This window comes from Triturus cristatus, chromosome 2_1 (assembly GCF_964204655.1).
Source record: "Triturus cristatus chromosome 2_1, aTriCri1.1, whole genome shotgun sequence".
NCBI classification, from domain to species: Eukaryota; Metazoa; Chordata; class Amphibia; order Caudata; family Salamandridae; genus Triturus; species Triturus cristatus.
In genome coordinates, this window is record NC_140581.1 from 440,925,313 (window position 1) to 440,939,218 (window position 13,906).

The 13,906-nt window shown below is 43.3% G+C and overlaps 1 protein-coding gene across 1 annotated transcript in view; it reads left to right on the forward strand.

The window, feature by feature from the left end:
- MTX3 (metaxin 3) overlaps positions 1 to 13,906 on the forward strand; it is a 168,859-nt gene that overhangs the window by 111,143 nt on the left and 43,810 nt on the right. Inside the window, exon 7 of the mRNA XM_085632246.1 lies at positions 887 to 1,044. Within this exon, the coding sequence (XP_085488372.1) occupies positions 887 to 1,044 (158 nt within the window). The remainder of the gene's footprint in view (positions 1 to 886; positions 1,045 to 13,906) is intronic.

Sequence of the window (13,906 nt, forward strand, 5' to 3'; positions counted from 1 at the left end):
GGTGTCTTGCAGTTTCTCTCATGACAAAAGTGCCCATCATTCTGAGGGGTCTCAATTACACTTATTCAGAGAATATTTAAGCCTGCTCACTTGATGGCATTTGAGTTTGTTTTTCTTCCCTTCAAAAGGAGATGCAAAGAATTACGGTGTCAAGTAACATTGCCTTGTCTACAGTGTGGCTAAAAAATCTGCTATTAGAAGCAAATCTTCCTTTAATGAACCTGTTCTGACTGGGTTGTATTAAAGATTTTAGAAGCTGCTGTAATCTTTTTGCATAGCTTTTGCAATCAGAGTGGATTAGGTAAATTGGACAATAATTTGTTGAAAAAATGGTATCTTTCTCATCCTTGAGAAGGGCTATAATAGTTTCCTCACAAGCTGAACCTGTTACTGCTCCCAAATCTGTTAATGATCAAGTAGCCGTTTTAGTGATTGAATGGCGTCAACACCCCGGGTACGGTAGATTGTGGGCGGATACCCAATTGGTCCCTGTGCTTTACTTCAATTGCATAGCATTCTTGTTTTCCTAGCACTTGATGACTTTTTTTCTGGCAATAAAGTTGGAATTGGAAGTCCATTTAGAAAGTCTAATCAAGATTTGTATGTGGCGTAGTTGTTATTTGAGTACAGGAGAAACTAACATTTGTAGACTTTTGGTTACAACCCATATGTTTAAACAGTAGGAAATAGCGGTAACAGATTGGTGGTACAGACCCCTTTGCCGAGATATCCTATAAATAATGGTTAATGATTACTAAGTCGCCTTCTTTACAGTTGAAGTGACTCCAATGTGAACAAAGAGATCCGCCATTTTGTGCTAGGCTGACAAGTCATGAAGTTCTTGGTCTTGCCTGATCCTTAGACTTCTCCTTTCCTGTGTCCTTAGACCAACCACACTTGATGCCTTTGTGTTTGGCTTCTTGGCCCCTCTGTATAAAGTGCACTTCCCGAAGGTCCAGCTACAGGAGCATTTGAAGCAGCTGTCCAATCTGTGTCGCTTCTGTGATGACATCCTTAGGAGCTACTTCTCACAGAGTGTTACAGGTAGGATGCACCTGTGGTGATACGACATATTTTTTTAAACGAGGGGGTACGTTGTGGGATCAGCAGTCTTTATGTAATTACTTGGCTGGGGCGCATTTAGTTTTGTAATTGCTTATTGAATATATTTAAACAGCACAGTAACACTTTCTTAACAGCACTATCGTGATGTCTGTTTTGCAGTTGATGCAATTTATCACTAGTATAGGACATTTGTTGCACTTATAAAATCTTTTATGTATGTCCATTAAATTGTGTTCAAATTTACTTTTAATTTTCATGCAAGTTATGTTTAGCTAATTGAAAAGATATACATGCCATTTATTGCATTTGAGAGTTAGACTTAGCCTTTTTCTCGCTTGCTGTAGAAATTTCCAAGAATGCATGGTATTGTTGTGATGTATTTAACACTTTAAGGCTGTCACACTTTGTCCTCTATTAAAGAAGATTCGGTGTCTGTACATTTGATGTTTAAGTCAATTGGAAACCTAATCGGTAAATGAAATCCTGTTTCTGTAAACATTCTTTTTATTTGTTTTATAGCAAATAAAAAGTAAAAAAAACAGAAAGACAAGAAGGCAATACAGGCATTTACAGCAATGTCAATAGAATGGCGCCCAATCTGACTTGGCCTGTGCCCGACTCCCCGACCTAGTGCTGTGTCTTCTACTGGCGGGGATGACCTTGTCTACCTTCTTGTCCTGAATCATTTGTGTTACTTTCTGTGGTGGTTCAAAACGTGAAAATGCTGCAGAGTTTTTAAAGAAATTCTAAGAGAATGATAGCTTTGTTTTTTGATATAGCTATTGTCAAGATTTGTACAAACTAAACAAACTGATTTAAACTTACATGTATCAGACATATTACATATGAAATCAAGAATAAAGTGGGATGTCTATTTCGAAGATATGATTTTGCAACCATGACATTAGGTGTGTGCTTAACATCCCTCAGGGAACAATTACCTAAATAATTAATACAAGTAGATTGATAATTGTAATTAGTAGAAGTTCTAAATAATCATTATTTGTATTAACAAGTCGCTACAAATGCACAGGGCCCGGTTTCATCATGGACATGATTCTTCTCCATGTTGACCTTTTTTTAATATAAATATTTAAAAAAAAGAAAAAACGGATGGTGCCTACTGGTTGAAAAAATATTTTTGTATCATGTGTTGGCTGTAGATACATATGGTTAGGTTACTCCTGCCATCAGTTTTGGGCTCGGACGTTTGCAATTTGTTTTTCTTTGATGAAGTCTTCCGAGTCACGAGATATTTTGACTTTTCCTATAGTTTGTATTGCGCAGGTTCATCGCCTCCTTTAGATAGGTTTTCTGCACCATTGTGTTTGGTCGTTGACCTGAGCTCTAGGACCAAAGCTTCGATTCCTGCCAGGAGTCCTCCTTTGGTGCCCTGAATCATAATCCTTCCACTAAAGATACGACAACTAACCACTGGTTTCCTTCACATACTTTGTCTGCCTGGGCTCCGGCCTGGTTGGAACTCTGCTTTTAACTCCGCTGCCATCTTCTTCCACTCATCGACACAGAGTGATGGAAAAGACTCACTTCAGTTCCTGCCGCAAGTGTCACCCCAAGTACTCTCAGCAGAGTCAACACTTGACCGTAACTTCTGCCTATTCCCAGAACACAACAAGGTGTCGTGTGAAGCTTGCCTGGCCTTCCGGCCTAAAAAAGCTCTTCAGCAATTATGGGAACGCCGCTGGACCCATTCCACCATGCAAGCGTACCGAGCAGAAGATGTGCCCGATATTTTGGGTGAGCAGTCAACTCAAGCTCCAACTGGAAGAGGAATTTGAGAACCCCAAAGCACAAGATGTGCCTATGGACCGTCCCATACTACTCGCCAGCAGCGGGGAAGGCTCTGACTCTAAACCGTCAACATCCAAGGAGCTCATAAGTACTACCGCGAAATCCAGACAGACTCGAACTAAACAATGGCTCACAGAACCCCACTGCCGTCGGGCCATCGAGGTATCCAAAAGCAGGTAAAGGAGCAGACACGTCTCTTCATCTAAGCAGACACCACAAGATGTCGAAAAAAATCACCAACCACGCCAAAGTTAAAGCTAGCCTCAGTGCCAGTGTCACAAATGCAAGCGTCAACACTAGAAAAGCACCACAAGCATTGGTCCCAAAAATACCATCTGCGCCGAAAGATACTCTCCAGCTCAAGAAACCATCAGCACTGAAAATGCAGTTGATGCTGAAAGTAGCCTTGGTGCCAAAACCAGCAAAAACACAGTCGGACCCGAAACAGCAACCTGTTGAGCCTGTACTTGCAAAACTGCAAGAAAAACTAAACAACAAAAAACTTTGTTCATCAATCCGGACATTGGAAGGGTAGTCGCAAAACCACCACTCCCACCAACAGACTCGCTCCATAAACCTTTGAAGAGGTGGTCATGGGCCCAGACCCACCCAAAGCCCCTATCAGTCCCAATACACCAGAGGGACATACTATAGGCCACAGTACAAATAACAATAGAAGAAGGGGTCTTGGATCCGCCTCCAAACGGACTACTCCCACTAAGCAGTGGCTCTCTATGCCTCCCCACTCCACACTTAATAACAGTAGGGGAATGGCTGCAGCACTACCACAAAGACTGGGCACAAATTACAACAGATCATAAAAGATTGGTACTGTCTAGAACTCATAGCTACCCCACCCACTATACCACCTATCCCAAAATAACATCAAGGACACAGGATCGTCTCACTGTACTTCCTCATTCCAAAAAAGGATGGAACCGTAAGGCCAATACTAGACAACAGGCCACTCAATAAGTCCATCCTGTTAGAGCATTTTCATATGGTAATACTTCAAGAAGAAATACCATTGCCCCAGAAAGGACACTTTATAAGAGCCATAGACCTCAAAGACTGCTACTTCCACATTCCAATGCATCCAGCCCATCTCCGCTACCTTCGATTTCAAATAAGTGGCTAACGTTACTAGCTCAAAGTGTTGCCATTCGGAGTGACTGCTGCTCCGAGAGTATTCACAAAATGCCTTGCAGTAGTAGCAGCTCTCCTCAGAAGGTGGGGGGCAGGCATACACATGTTCCCATAACTAGATGACTGGCTAATCAAGAGTGCAACCAAACAACAATGTCGGCAGATCACTGTCCTACACAAATTAGGCTTCACATTCAATACAATAAAATCTCACCTTCAACCCTTGCAAGGTAGCCATTCTTAGATGCAACACTATACTCTATTGCAGCCAAAGCCTATCACAGTCCTGTAAGAGTTCAAAAGTTTCAGTTAGCATTGTCTCTTTTTCAGCCACGTATTCAAGTTACAGTCAAAAAAGTGATGAGTTTTCTTGGAATGATGGTATCATGTATCTCTATAGTGCCACACGCAAGGCTCAATATGCGCCCCCTTCAAGTCTGTCTTCAATCACAATGGGATAAATTGGAGTAGCATCTACAAGATCTAGTGTTGGTAGGGCCAGCGACCCATCGCTCATTGCAGTGGTGGAAAAGTAACAACTTGATGAAGGATCTGCCCTTCAGAGCCCCAGTTCCACAAATAACCATTACGCAAGATGCTTTCCTACAGGTTTGGAGGGCACATATGCAAGACCTCACAGTACTTGGTCTATGGTCTCCATATCAGAAATACTTACACATCAATCACCTAGAGGTTTTTGTGATTCAGTTAGCTCTCATATGTTTTCAGCAACATCTTTACCACTAAGTAGTTCTAGTTCGTACTGGCAAAATTCCGGCAATATATTACATTAAAGGCACACACTCCATGCAGCTCTCATTCATTGTGGAGTAGATATGGCACTGGGCCATACATCACAAAATCCACCTTCTAGCAGAATACCCACCAGGGGTGGACATCAATTTCGCAGATATGCTTAGCAGAATGCATTAGCAAGTATATGAGTAGGAGATCAACACAACACTACTCCACTTATATTTCCAACGGTGGGGAACCCCGGAGATAGACCTCTTAGCAACATAGCAGAACACAAAATGCCAAAGCTTTGCCTCCAGGTTTCCTCACCCACAATCGAAAGGCAATGCTCCATGGATAAGCTAGTTAGGGATATTATCTTAGTTATGCTGTTCTCCCTCTCCCACTCGTCCCTTACATGGTTCAGAAACTCACACAAACATCCCTCACTCTTCTCTTAATAGCCTCAATTTGGGCACGACAAGCATGGTTCACAACCTTTCTATCAGTTGTGCCACAGGAGAAACTGCCACTTTGGCCACATCTGCTAATTCAGTTACAGGGAAGGGTTATACATCCAAATCTCAAGCAGCTGAATCAACAGATCTGGCTCCTGAAGTCTTAGAATTTGAACACCTCAATCTACCATAAGAATGCATGATAATTCTAAAACAAGCTTGCAGGCCAACCACACAAGCCTGCTATGCAGCCAAATGGAAGTGGTAGTGGGCGTGGCCAAGATGGTGACGGAGCAGCAGCCTTTTCACGGAGCTCTGCCGACCGAGGCCGATAATAGCATTTCCAGCGGCCATCCTGAGCTGTGGTGAGCCCAACGAGACGACAAACTTGGTGTGACTTACAGGGCCACAACTTACTGATTCTCTGCCACTCAGCGGGAGAGGGAATCCGTAAGCTGAGAAGATTTCCTGAGCGGCTTCTGCTCGGACACGAAGCAAAGTACCAAGCGCGGGGACCCCACGCTGGAGGCTCCAGAGAAAGTGCTGCTAGCAGATCTGTTGAGCTGTGACTCCTGGCATAGGTCCGGGGCCGCCCTGCAGACCTAATTTGCCAGCCCGGGTTACGATATAAGCCAGGTCAAGCTGTGGCACCATAGTTGGAGGCATGGCTCTGGTTCACTGCAGGTGCAGACGGCCTCGTCAATGACCTAGGTCCAGGACCGTCGTATGGCACGCAGAGAAAACGGTGATGGAGATACAAGACAGAGAGGATGGTTCCCTAGCGGGGGGCCAGAGGCGCCAGCACAGAAGACCCACGCAGGCATAGTGGAGGAACCTAATAAATCGACGGTTACCAGCACCTTCAATTGAGAACCTGGGGCTAGTGACCTAAGGCCAGATAAGGAGTGGCGTGACCGGAGTATTTGAAGCCACTGGGAAATACAGGCAGAGGAGATGCAGCTTTGGGGCACACCAAATAGGATTTGTGGGACTTAGGAGTTGCGGACTACGGCGGCCTGCTGGGTGAGAATCATGTGCTCTGGCTTGTAAATGACCTGTGCCCACATCGTGGGCGCAGTGAGAATCTACCCAGCTCCCGTGGGCTTATTCCTTTCAGAGATGACATCCCACAGCGCAAAGAAAGAGGTGAACATCAAAGACCTCCTGCAAAAGCCGAGAACCAAAAAAACTGATGGAAATGTCCCTGATTTGCCATCAACGCACCTACAGGAGAGAGATATGGACCCTGTGGTAAATAATTTAATTACCGGGACCTAATTTGATACAGAAACATAATAAAATAGCTCAGTAAATAAGAGGCAGAATCCGTGGTATTAGAGGTTCGGAATGGGCTTTATTCCAATGGTCGATTATAATCGGTTGCTCCAAGTTCCATCACCACGAAGGTTCAGGAAGTGAAGTACATACATTATTGATAATTATTCACTTTTATACAATAGGCATTACAGTGAGGCCAATGCAAGAGGCGTAACAATTGATAGCAAAGATAACATTTCACATGCGTAGCTGAAGGAGGCGTAATTGGGTGTAACAAGGAAAACGTCATTGGTTATGATGTCACATATGGGTGGACCTATGAAATAATTTCGCAATGTCAGCAAAAATACTTGGCAGGGATGCGCGCGCAGCAGTATGACGCATGATTGACGTGCGACTAGGGGGTGAAGGGGACTTGACATTTAGCTCTACATGTGGCGACAGAAGTCTGGAGGGTCAAGTCAACCTAATCCCAAATCATATCTAACATCCTATGTTTAAAGAACTATGTTATCCAGAAGGGAGGTCTCTTAGAGTAGAATCTTATTCTATACTGACTATACTGACTGTTAGTGCGTGTACAAGCGTCTAAGTGTCTACACTAGATGCGAGGGCAGGAATCTTCCATAGTAACAGGGCTATGAATTACTTGCATGAAGACAGAGAAGCCGGGCCTTTGCTCGGTAGCTGGAAGAATGTTTATTGAAACTACTAGACAGGAATGCATCGGGCAGGGAACGGAGCAGATAATTTCGAAGGTAAAATACAGTTTCTTGGCAGGCAACAGGCTGATGTCAGGCTTCGTGAGCCGCGCAGGGAATGAGACAAAGTTCATGGTCACAGATGCAGGCTCAGACTGGAGCTTCAGAGGCAGAAAGCAAGAAAAGCTTGATGACAGAATCAGGGCCTACTTGCCTGGACTGTAAAATGGCATAAGTGAACCATATAAAGCCGGTGGCCTTTCATACTTAGGAATGGAATATCCGGCCTATTCATGGCGGATCTGAAAGAGGACATGTTGACGGTGGACGCACATGGGTTTGCGTCTTCATAACTGGAACTGGAGGGAGCATACATGTACTTGTGATTCATACATGAAACCGTTGGGGTCCAAGATAGGGGACATAACTGACCAGAAAAATCCATATTTCCACATTCCCTCCTTGTCCCCTACTTGCCCGTCAAGAGATATCAATCTTCATTAATCCGTTGATCTGTTCATATAGCATCATTTGTTCTTCTTTTTTCTTCTGGGACGAATGAAATCTTGGTGATGGGACACACGATGTGGCACACAGACCACAAATCGCTGGTCCACATTGTAGGCATAGACAGCAACTGAATAGTATGAGAAAGCCAATACCTAGGAAGGATAGGACCTTCCATCCAAAGGTAGATAATACATTCCAAAACCAACCGGACCAAGTCCAGGTGCCTGGATTCTGGTGTATCTGGCTTACAATCTTATGAAGGCGAGTTATGGCTTTATATACAGATGGCGAATTTTCTGGTATGAAAATGCAACAACTTGATCCGATGACCCTACAAGCTCCGCCCCTATCGGCCAGGATGACGTCCAGGACAAGACGATTTTGAAGCACAACAATCCGCATAGCAGACTGCTCTTCTGTTAAATTGCCTAAGGCGGAAATAGTTTCGTTCACTACTGCTTCAAGGGTTCTGGTTAATCTACGTATCAGCTTACTATTAGTAACTGTACCTATATAGGGAAAGAGACCTTTATTGAAATCTGTGTATTTTTCCCATGCTGTTTCAGTGTAATCGACTATTGGGAGATCTCTCCTTTCTCTATTGAGTACTAAATGAGTATTTCTGTGATAATCAGGAGGAGCTAGAAAAACAGGCGGCAAAAGAAATCCAATGTAGCAGGTACCATCCCAATCTAGAGGCAAACGTACATATGCTGTCTGACCACATATGAAATAGGAATGGCGGGAAGCTCTAAATGTAGACTTGCCTTGATCACTAAATTCTACTACAGTGGTGCATCTACTATGGCCCATATGTATGGAACCATTCTTTCTTACACATAATTCACCTTTTACTGGAAATATTGACATAGCGGGCAAAATTGGAGTAGCTTCGGATTCGACATTTAGGATCATAAGATTAAGCGTAAAATTTCCTAATCCATACACTTCATTTTCTAGATCAGTTCCTGTTCTCTGGGGAAATCCCTCCTTGTTAGGATAGCAGACCTTAAGTAAAACTAAATTCAAATTTCCCCATACCCAGTTATCTTGATAAACTGCAGAATTCGAATCTAGGGAATTGATTAAGCTAAACCATGCTCCACAGGAGCCGTTGTGTGTGAACGGGTATGGAAAGAGAGGTAGAATTCCTTTATAATTCTGATAGGGAGGGAGTCGGCCACATATCCAACAATTTGTAGCATTGCTAACCTGATGGGAATGATGTAACATACTAATAAACGTGTTATTGCGCAGCGCAAATCTATAGGACAACTCAAGCGGAGGTAATTCACTAAAAGAATGTTCAGCAGTAACATTATAAACGTGTCTAAAAATAGGATAATATATATGCAACAATATACTTGCAGTAATTATTAAAAGACTTAAGGAAAACAAAATTAATAACGTCACTGTACAATGACTACACAGTGATTTACAGTACGCCTGTCGTTTCAACATTTTTCGGGTGCATTCTCTATTCAGGTCCAAGGGATACATGTCAGAGACAATTCAACCGCTTCACCTCGGAGAGGACTTAAACAATCAAATTGCTTGACTGATTGGATCTGAGTTTTAGTTTATAAAGTTCGGAATTACTCTTTTCAACAAAAGGAAGTTTTGAGTCAATGGGTGAAGACACACGAGGTGTGGTATTCACATCCGCTGGTAGTCCATGAAATTTCTTGATATGACTTGAATGAATCCAGCCTTTTCTGCCCTCGATCTTCACGGCTGTCCTTGTGGTGAGCAAGACCAATTTCGGTGACTTCCACCTAGGATCCAGCTGAGTCTTTCGATCAAAGTTCCTCACTAAAACGAAATCCCCCGGAATTACGTCATGGGGTTTCACCTCAGTGTTGTCAGGAAAAGCTGCAGCTACCTGTGAACGACAAGATTGTAGTGCAGACATCAAGGAAGCCAAATAATCTGTCAGCATATTACAGTCAATATCAGTTATTTTGCGTGGTATAGGTGTCCCCCACATATTTGGTGGTCTGCCAAAGATCACCTCATACGGGGATAGCCCTGTTCGAGAGTGTGCTACCATTCTTGTGTAAAAGAGTGCAACTGGTAACGCTACTACCCAGTCGACACCTTTCTCTCTGCATATTTTGGACAATCTAATTTTCAGGGTCTGATTATGTCTTTCTACGAGACCTGCTGCTTCGGGGTGTCGGACACAGTGGAATTTCCACTGATAGCCTAACAAAAGTGAAACGTGTTTCATTAATTCGGATGAGAACGGCTGGCCGTTATCTGAGTGAACAACACGTGGTAAACCGTATCGTGGGAAGAATTCTCGAACTAACTGTTTGGCAGTAGTCGGGGCCGTGTAATCTGAAACCGGGTATGCCTCTGTCCAACGGGAAAGAGCACAGACAACTACGAGAACATATTTGAATCCTCGACATCGTTCCATCTGGATATAATCCATCTGGAGGACTTCAAAAGGGTGATCAGGAGGCTGAAATCCACCCTGTTCTACGGGAACGCTTTTTCCTGGGTTGAACTGACAACAGATCATACAGGTACGAACTTTTTGTTTGGCTGCAGCTCGTAAATGTTTATTGAACCAAATGTGTTGAATGCTGTCTAGCATAGCTTTTTCTCCTAGATGTGCTGGACTATGTACAGTGTTAATTATAACCTGGACCATTGAATCAGGAAGGAACCACACAGACTTTTCCTTCATCAACCATCCTTGATCCGTTTGGATCCCTCCTAATTCAGTCCATTTCTTTATTTCGTCTGGTGTAGCATGTGTCTGTATATCAATTACGTCAAGAGTAGGATCTTTAACCGTCATACAATGTGTTGGCGTCGGGACTATTGTCTTTGTCATGTCGGATGTTTGAGTTTGAGCAGTCTGTTTAGCTGTTCTGTCAGCTAGATCATTGCCTTGAGAAATGATATCAGTAACTTTCGTATGAGCTTTACATTTCATAATTGATATTGCAGTGGGTAGATGTATTGCATCTAATAAAGCATGAATGAGGGGTCCGTGCTGAATGTGGGCACCGTGAGAAGTTAAATAACCTCTCTCTCGCCACAGCACGCCGAAGTCATGTACAACTCCGAATGCATAACGTGAATCAGTGTATATGTTGACTTTTTTATTTGTGGCTTGAATACAGGCTTGTGTCAGAGCGACAAGCTCTGCTGCTTGAGCGGACAAGGTATTTATGCAATTTGTTTCAATGATTTCAGTGTCTGTTGTGACTGCGTAAGCGGCCACTAGTTCTCCTGTACCTTTTCTCATACATGAACCATCTACATACAACGTCAGGTCTGGGTCTGACAATGGGACATCTGTCAAGTCTTGTCTGGGTTTCGTCGTGATTGTAATAACATCAATACAGTCATGAGCTAGTGGGTCTGTTCCATTTACAGGTAAAAGTGTGGCAGGATTCAATGTGTTACAACGTCTGATTTCTATATGTGGCTGAAACAGTGTTAGTTCATACCCTGTAAGTCGTGCTATAGTCAAGTGTTGTGTTTGCGTTCGATTCACAAGAACCTCCACTGCATGTGGTACTTGTACTGTCAATGGATGTCCTAACACTATGGCATCGCTTTGTCTGATTGCTAAAGCTGTCGCTGCCACTGATTTCAGGCACGCAGGCAGAGCCTGAGCTACGGGATCTAATGTACTAGAAAAATAAGCACACGGTTTGTGTGATCCTGCTTGTTCCTGTGTGAGTACTGACAAAGCAGTACCTTCTCGTTCTGTAACAAAGAGTGTAAAATGTTTTCTGTAACATGGTGTTGCTAAAACAGGTGCTTGGCATAGAGCTTTCTTTAAGCTTTCAAAAGCTTGTGTATGTTCCTGAGTCCAAGGGAGAACAGTCGATGTGGCTGCCTCCTGTGTTGTCAACTGAATGAGTGGTTTTGCTAGAAATGCATACTGAGGGATCCACTGCCTACAATATGAAGTGAGGCCTATAAAAGCCTGCACCTCCTTTTGTGTCTTGGGTATTGGCATGTTAGCTATTAACTGAATGCGGTCGGGTGTAAGCTGCCTTCCCTCCTTGGACAGCGAGTGTCCAAGATAAACAACTCGCTGGACACAGAATTGCAGCTTAGAAGGGGACACCTTGTGCCCCTTTTCGGCTAGAAATCGTAAAACTGTCAGTGATGCTTTCTCACATTCGGGTTCGCTTCTAGCGGTGATCAGCAGATCATCGACATATTGAAGCAAGGCAGTGTTAACTGGCATGTGGATACTGTCGAGTTCTCGTTTCAGTGCTTGGCTATAGATGCTGGGGCTTTCTGTAAATCCTTGAGGTGCGCGTGAGAATTTGAAGCTACGTCCATTTAAACTAAATCCGAACAAATATTGGCTTTCCGGATCTATTGGGACGCTGAAAAAGGCATTTTTGAGATCAATTACAGTAAAGAATGTTGCTTCGGAATCAATAGCTGTCAGTAATGACGAGATATCTGGGACCACAGGGAATTGTGGCACAATGCATTTGTTCAATTCGCGCAAATCAATGACCAATCGATATACTGGCGGGGCCTTCGGATCTGTTCGTTTAAGAATCGGAATTATCGGTGAATTACATACATTGGAGTCTGTTTCTACAACCACTCCTTGGGCAATGAGCTCGTCAATGATTTGTAGTAAAGCCACTACAGCATCTGGTGGTAACTTGTATTGTCGCATTCGTGGTAGTACCACTCCTGCCTTTAGTGTAACTCGATATGGTGTAATATTCATGCACCCAACATCAGTAGGGCCTTGTGCCCATAGATGTGTAGGTAAAGTCTGTAGTCGGGGATCCATGTCTCTAGACACATAGTGACCTTTAAAATCACGTAAAAACAATCTTACTCCTTCCGGAGAACAACATATTATAGCTCCTAGAGCTTTCAGTGTTTTTATACCTAACAAGTTTTCTGGACAGGATTTAGTGAGCAATAAATCTGTAGTTCGGGTCAAAGGTCCTATCGTAAGTGGAAGAGGCTGTGATACTTCATTAACAATAGGTTTTCCTGAAAAACCAAGGGAAATATTCTGTGAGCCTGAGAGGGGTGCCCCTGGAACTTCACTACGTTTTATGGTTGTTCGACTTGCCCCTGTATCGAGTAAAAATTTTCTGTCTTGACCTAATAATTCACTATGTACATAAGGTCCTTCTTGGTCTACAGGGATCTCGATAAGGGGTAAGTCAACTTCCCTCTCTAGGCTGTTTCATGCATATCGTTGATAATCAGGATAGTCATACTGTGCGGTCTGGTACAGCTGTCGTGTCGTGGTTTGTGTGGCAGCAACAGGCAGCGCAGGTGCAGCTGGCACAAACTGTATAGACTGTTGCGGAGCTGGCATGGACTGTGCATGCTGCAAGGCTCCTTGTTCATTCTGATCCTGTCTAAGTGGCCGTGGTCTTTCTTTTGTAATACCTGTGGCGATATTACGCTTCAGGACTGGACAATCGTGTACATAATGACCTGGTTGTTTACAATAGTTGCATGTCCCTTTTACAGGTCCTGCTGAATCACCGGAATGTGTCGTACCCTTTTTATGTCCTTCAGCTGGAACTGTCTGGGAGACTAGCATTTTCATTTTTGTGTCTTTCATGCGTCTTTGTTCATGATCTTGTTCCTCTCTAATTCTATTGTGATGATACTGTAACATTTGTAACATTTGTGATGGGGTGTTACCTTGCCAGGTACTCTCGAATTTTAATACTCTATTCTTCACTTGGGGCAAGGAATTTTCAACTAATTTTGTCACAAACAGATGTGGGTATGATTCGCTACTTGCTTTTATGCCACTATTTATACCAAAACATTTTTCAAATCGTGCATAGAAATCACTAGTGTCTTCATCTTGCTTTTGTTTACAGGCTGAAATTGCACCCCAGTCTTCCTTTTTCGTGGTTAATAAACGTGGCAGTACCTGTACTAGTAAACCTGGTAGTGCTTTAGTTTTGTCCCCAAGCCCCGAACCTGGACCTCGGGCCTTTTCTTCATTTTCTAATGCTGTCCAGTCTATCTTTTGGTCTCCCACCTCCCACTCTTTTTCCTTGAGTTTTTCATAAATGCCAGCAGGCATCAATACCTTTAATATGGTCATAATGTCGGGATAGGTATACTCTCCCATGAGTAACATGTCTTTAATTTCTCGGTGGAAACCCGCTGGGTCTTTGTCATGACTGGGTACCACTTTCTTCATTTCTAACAATTCTATTTTCG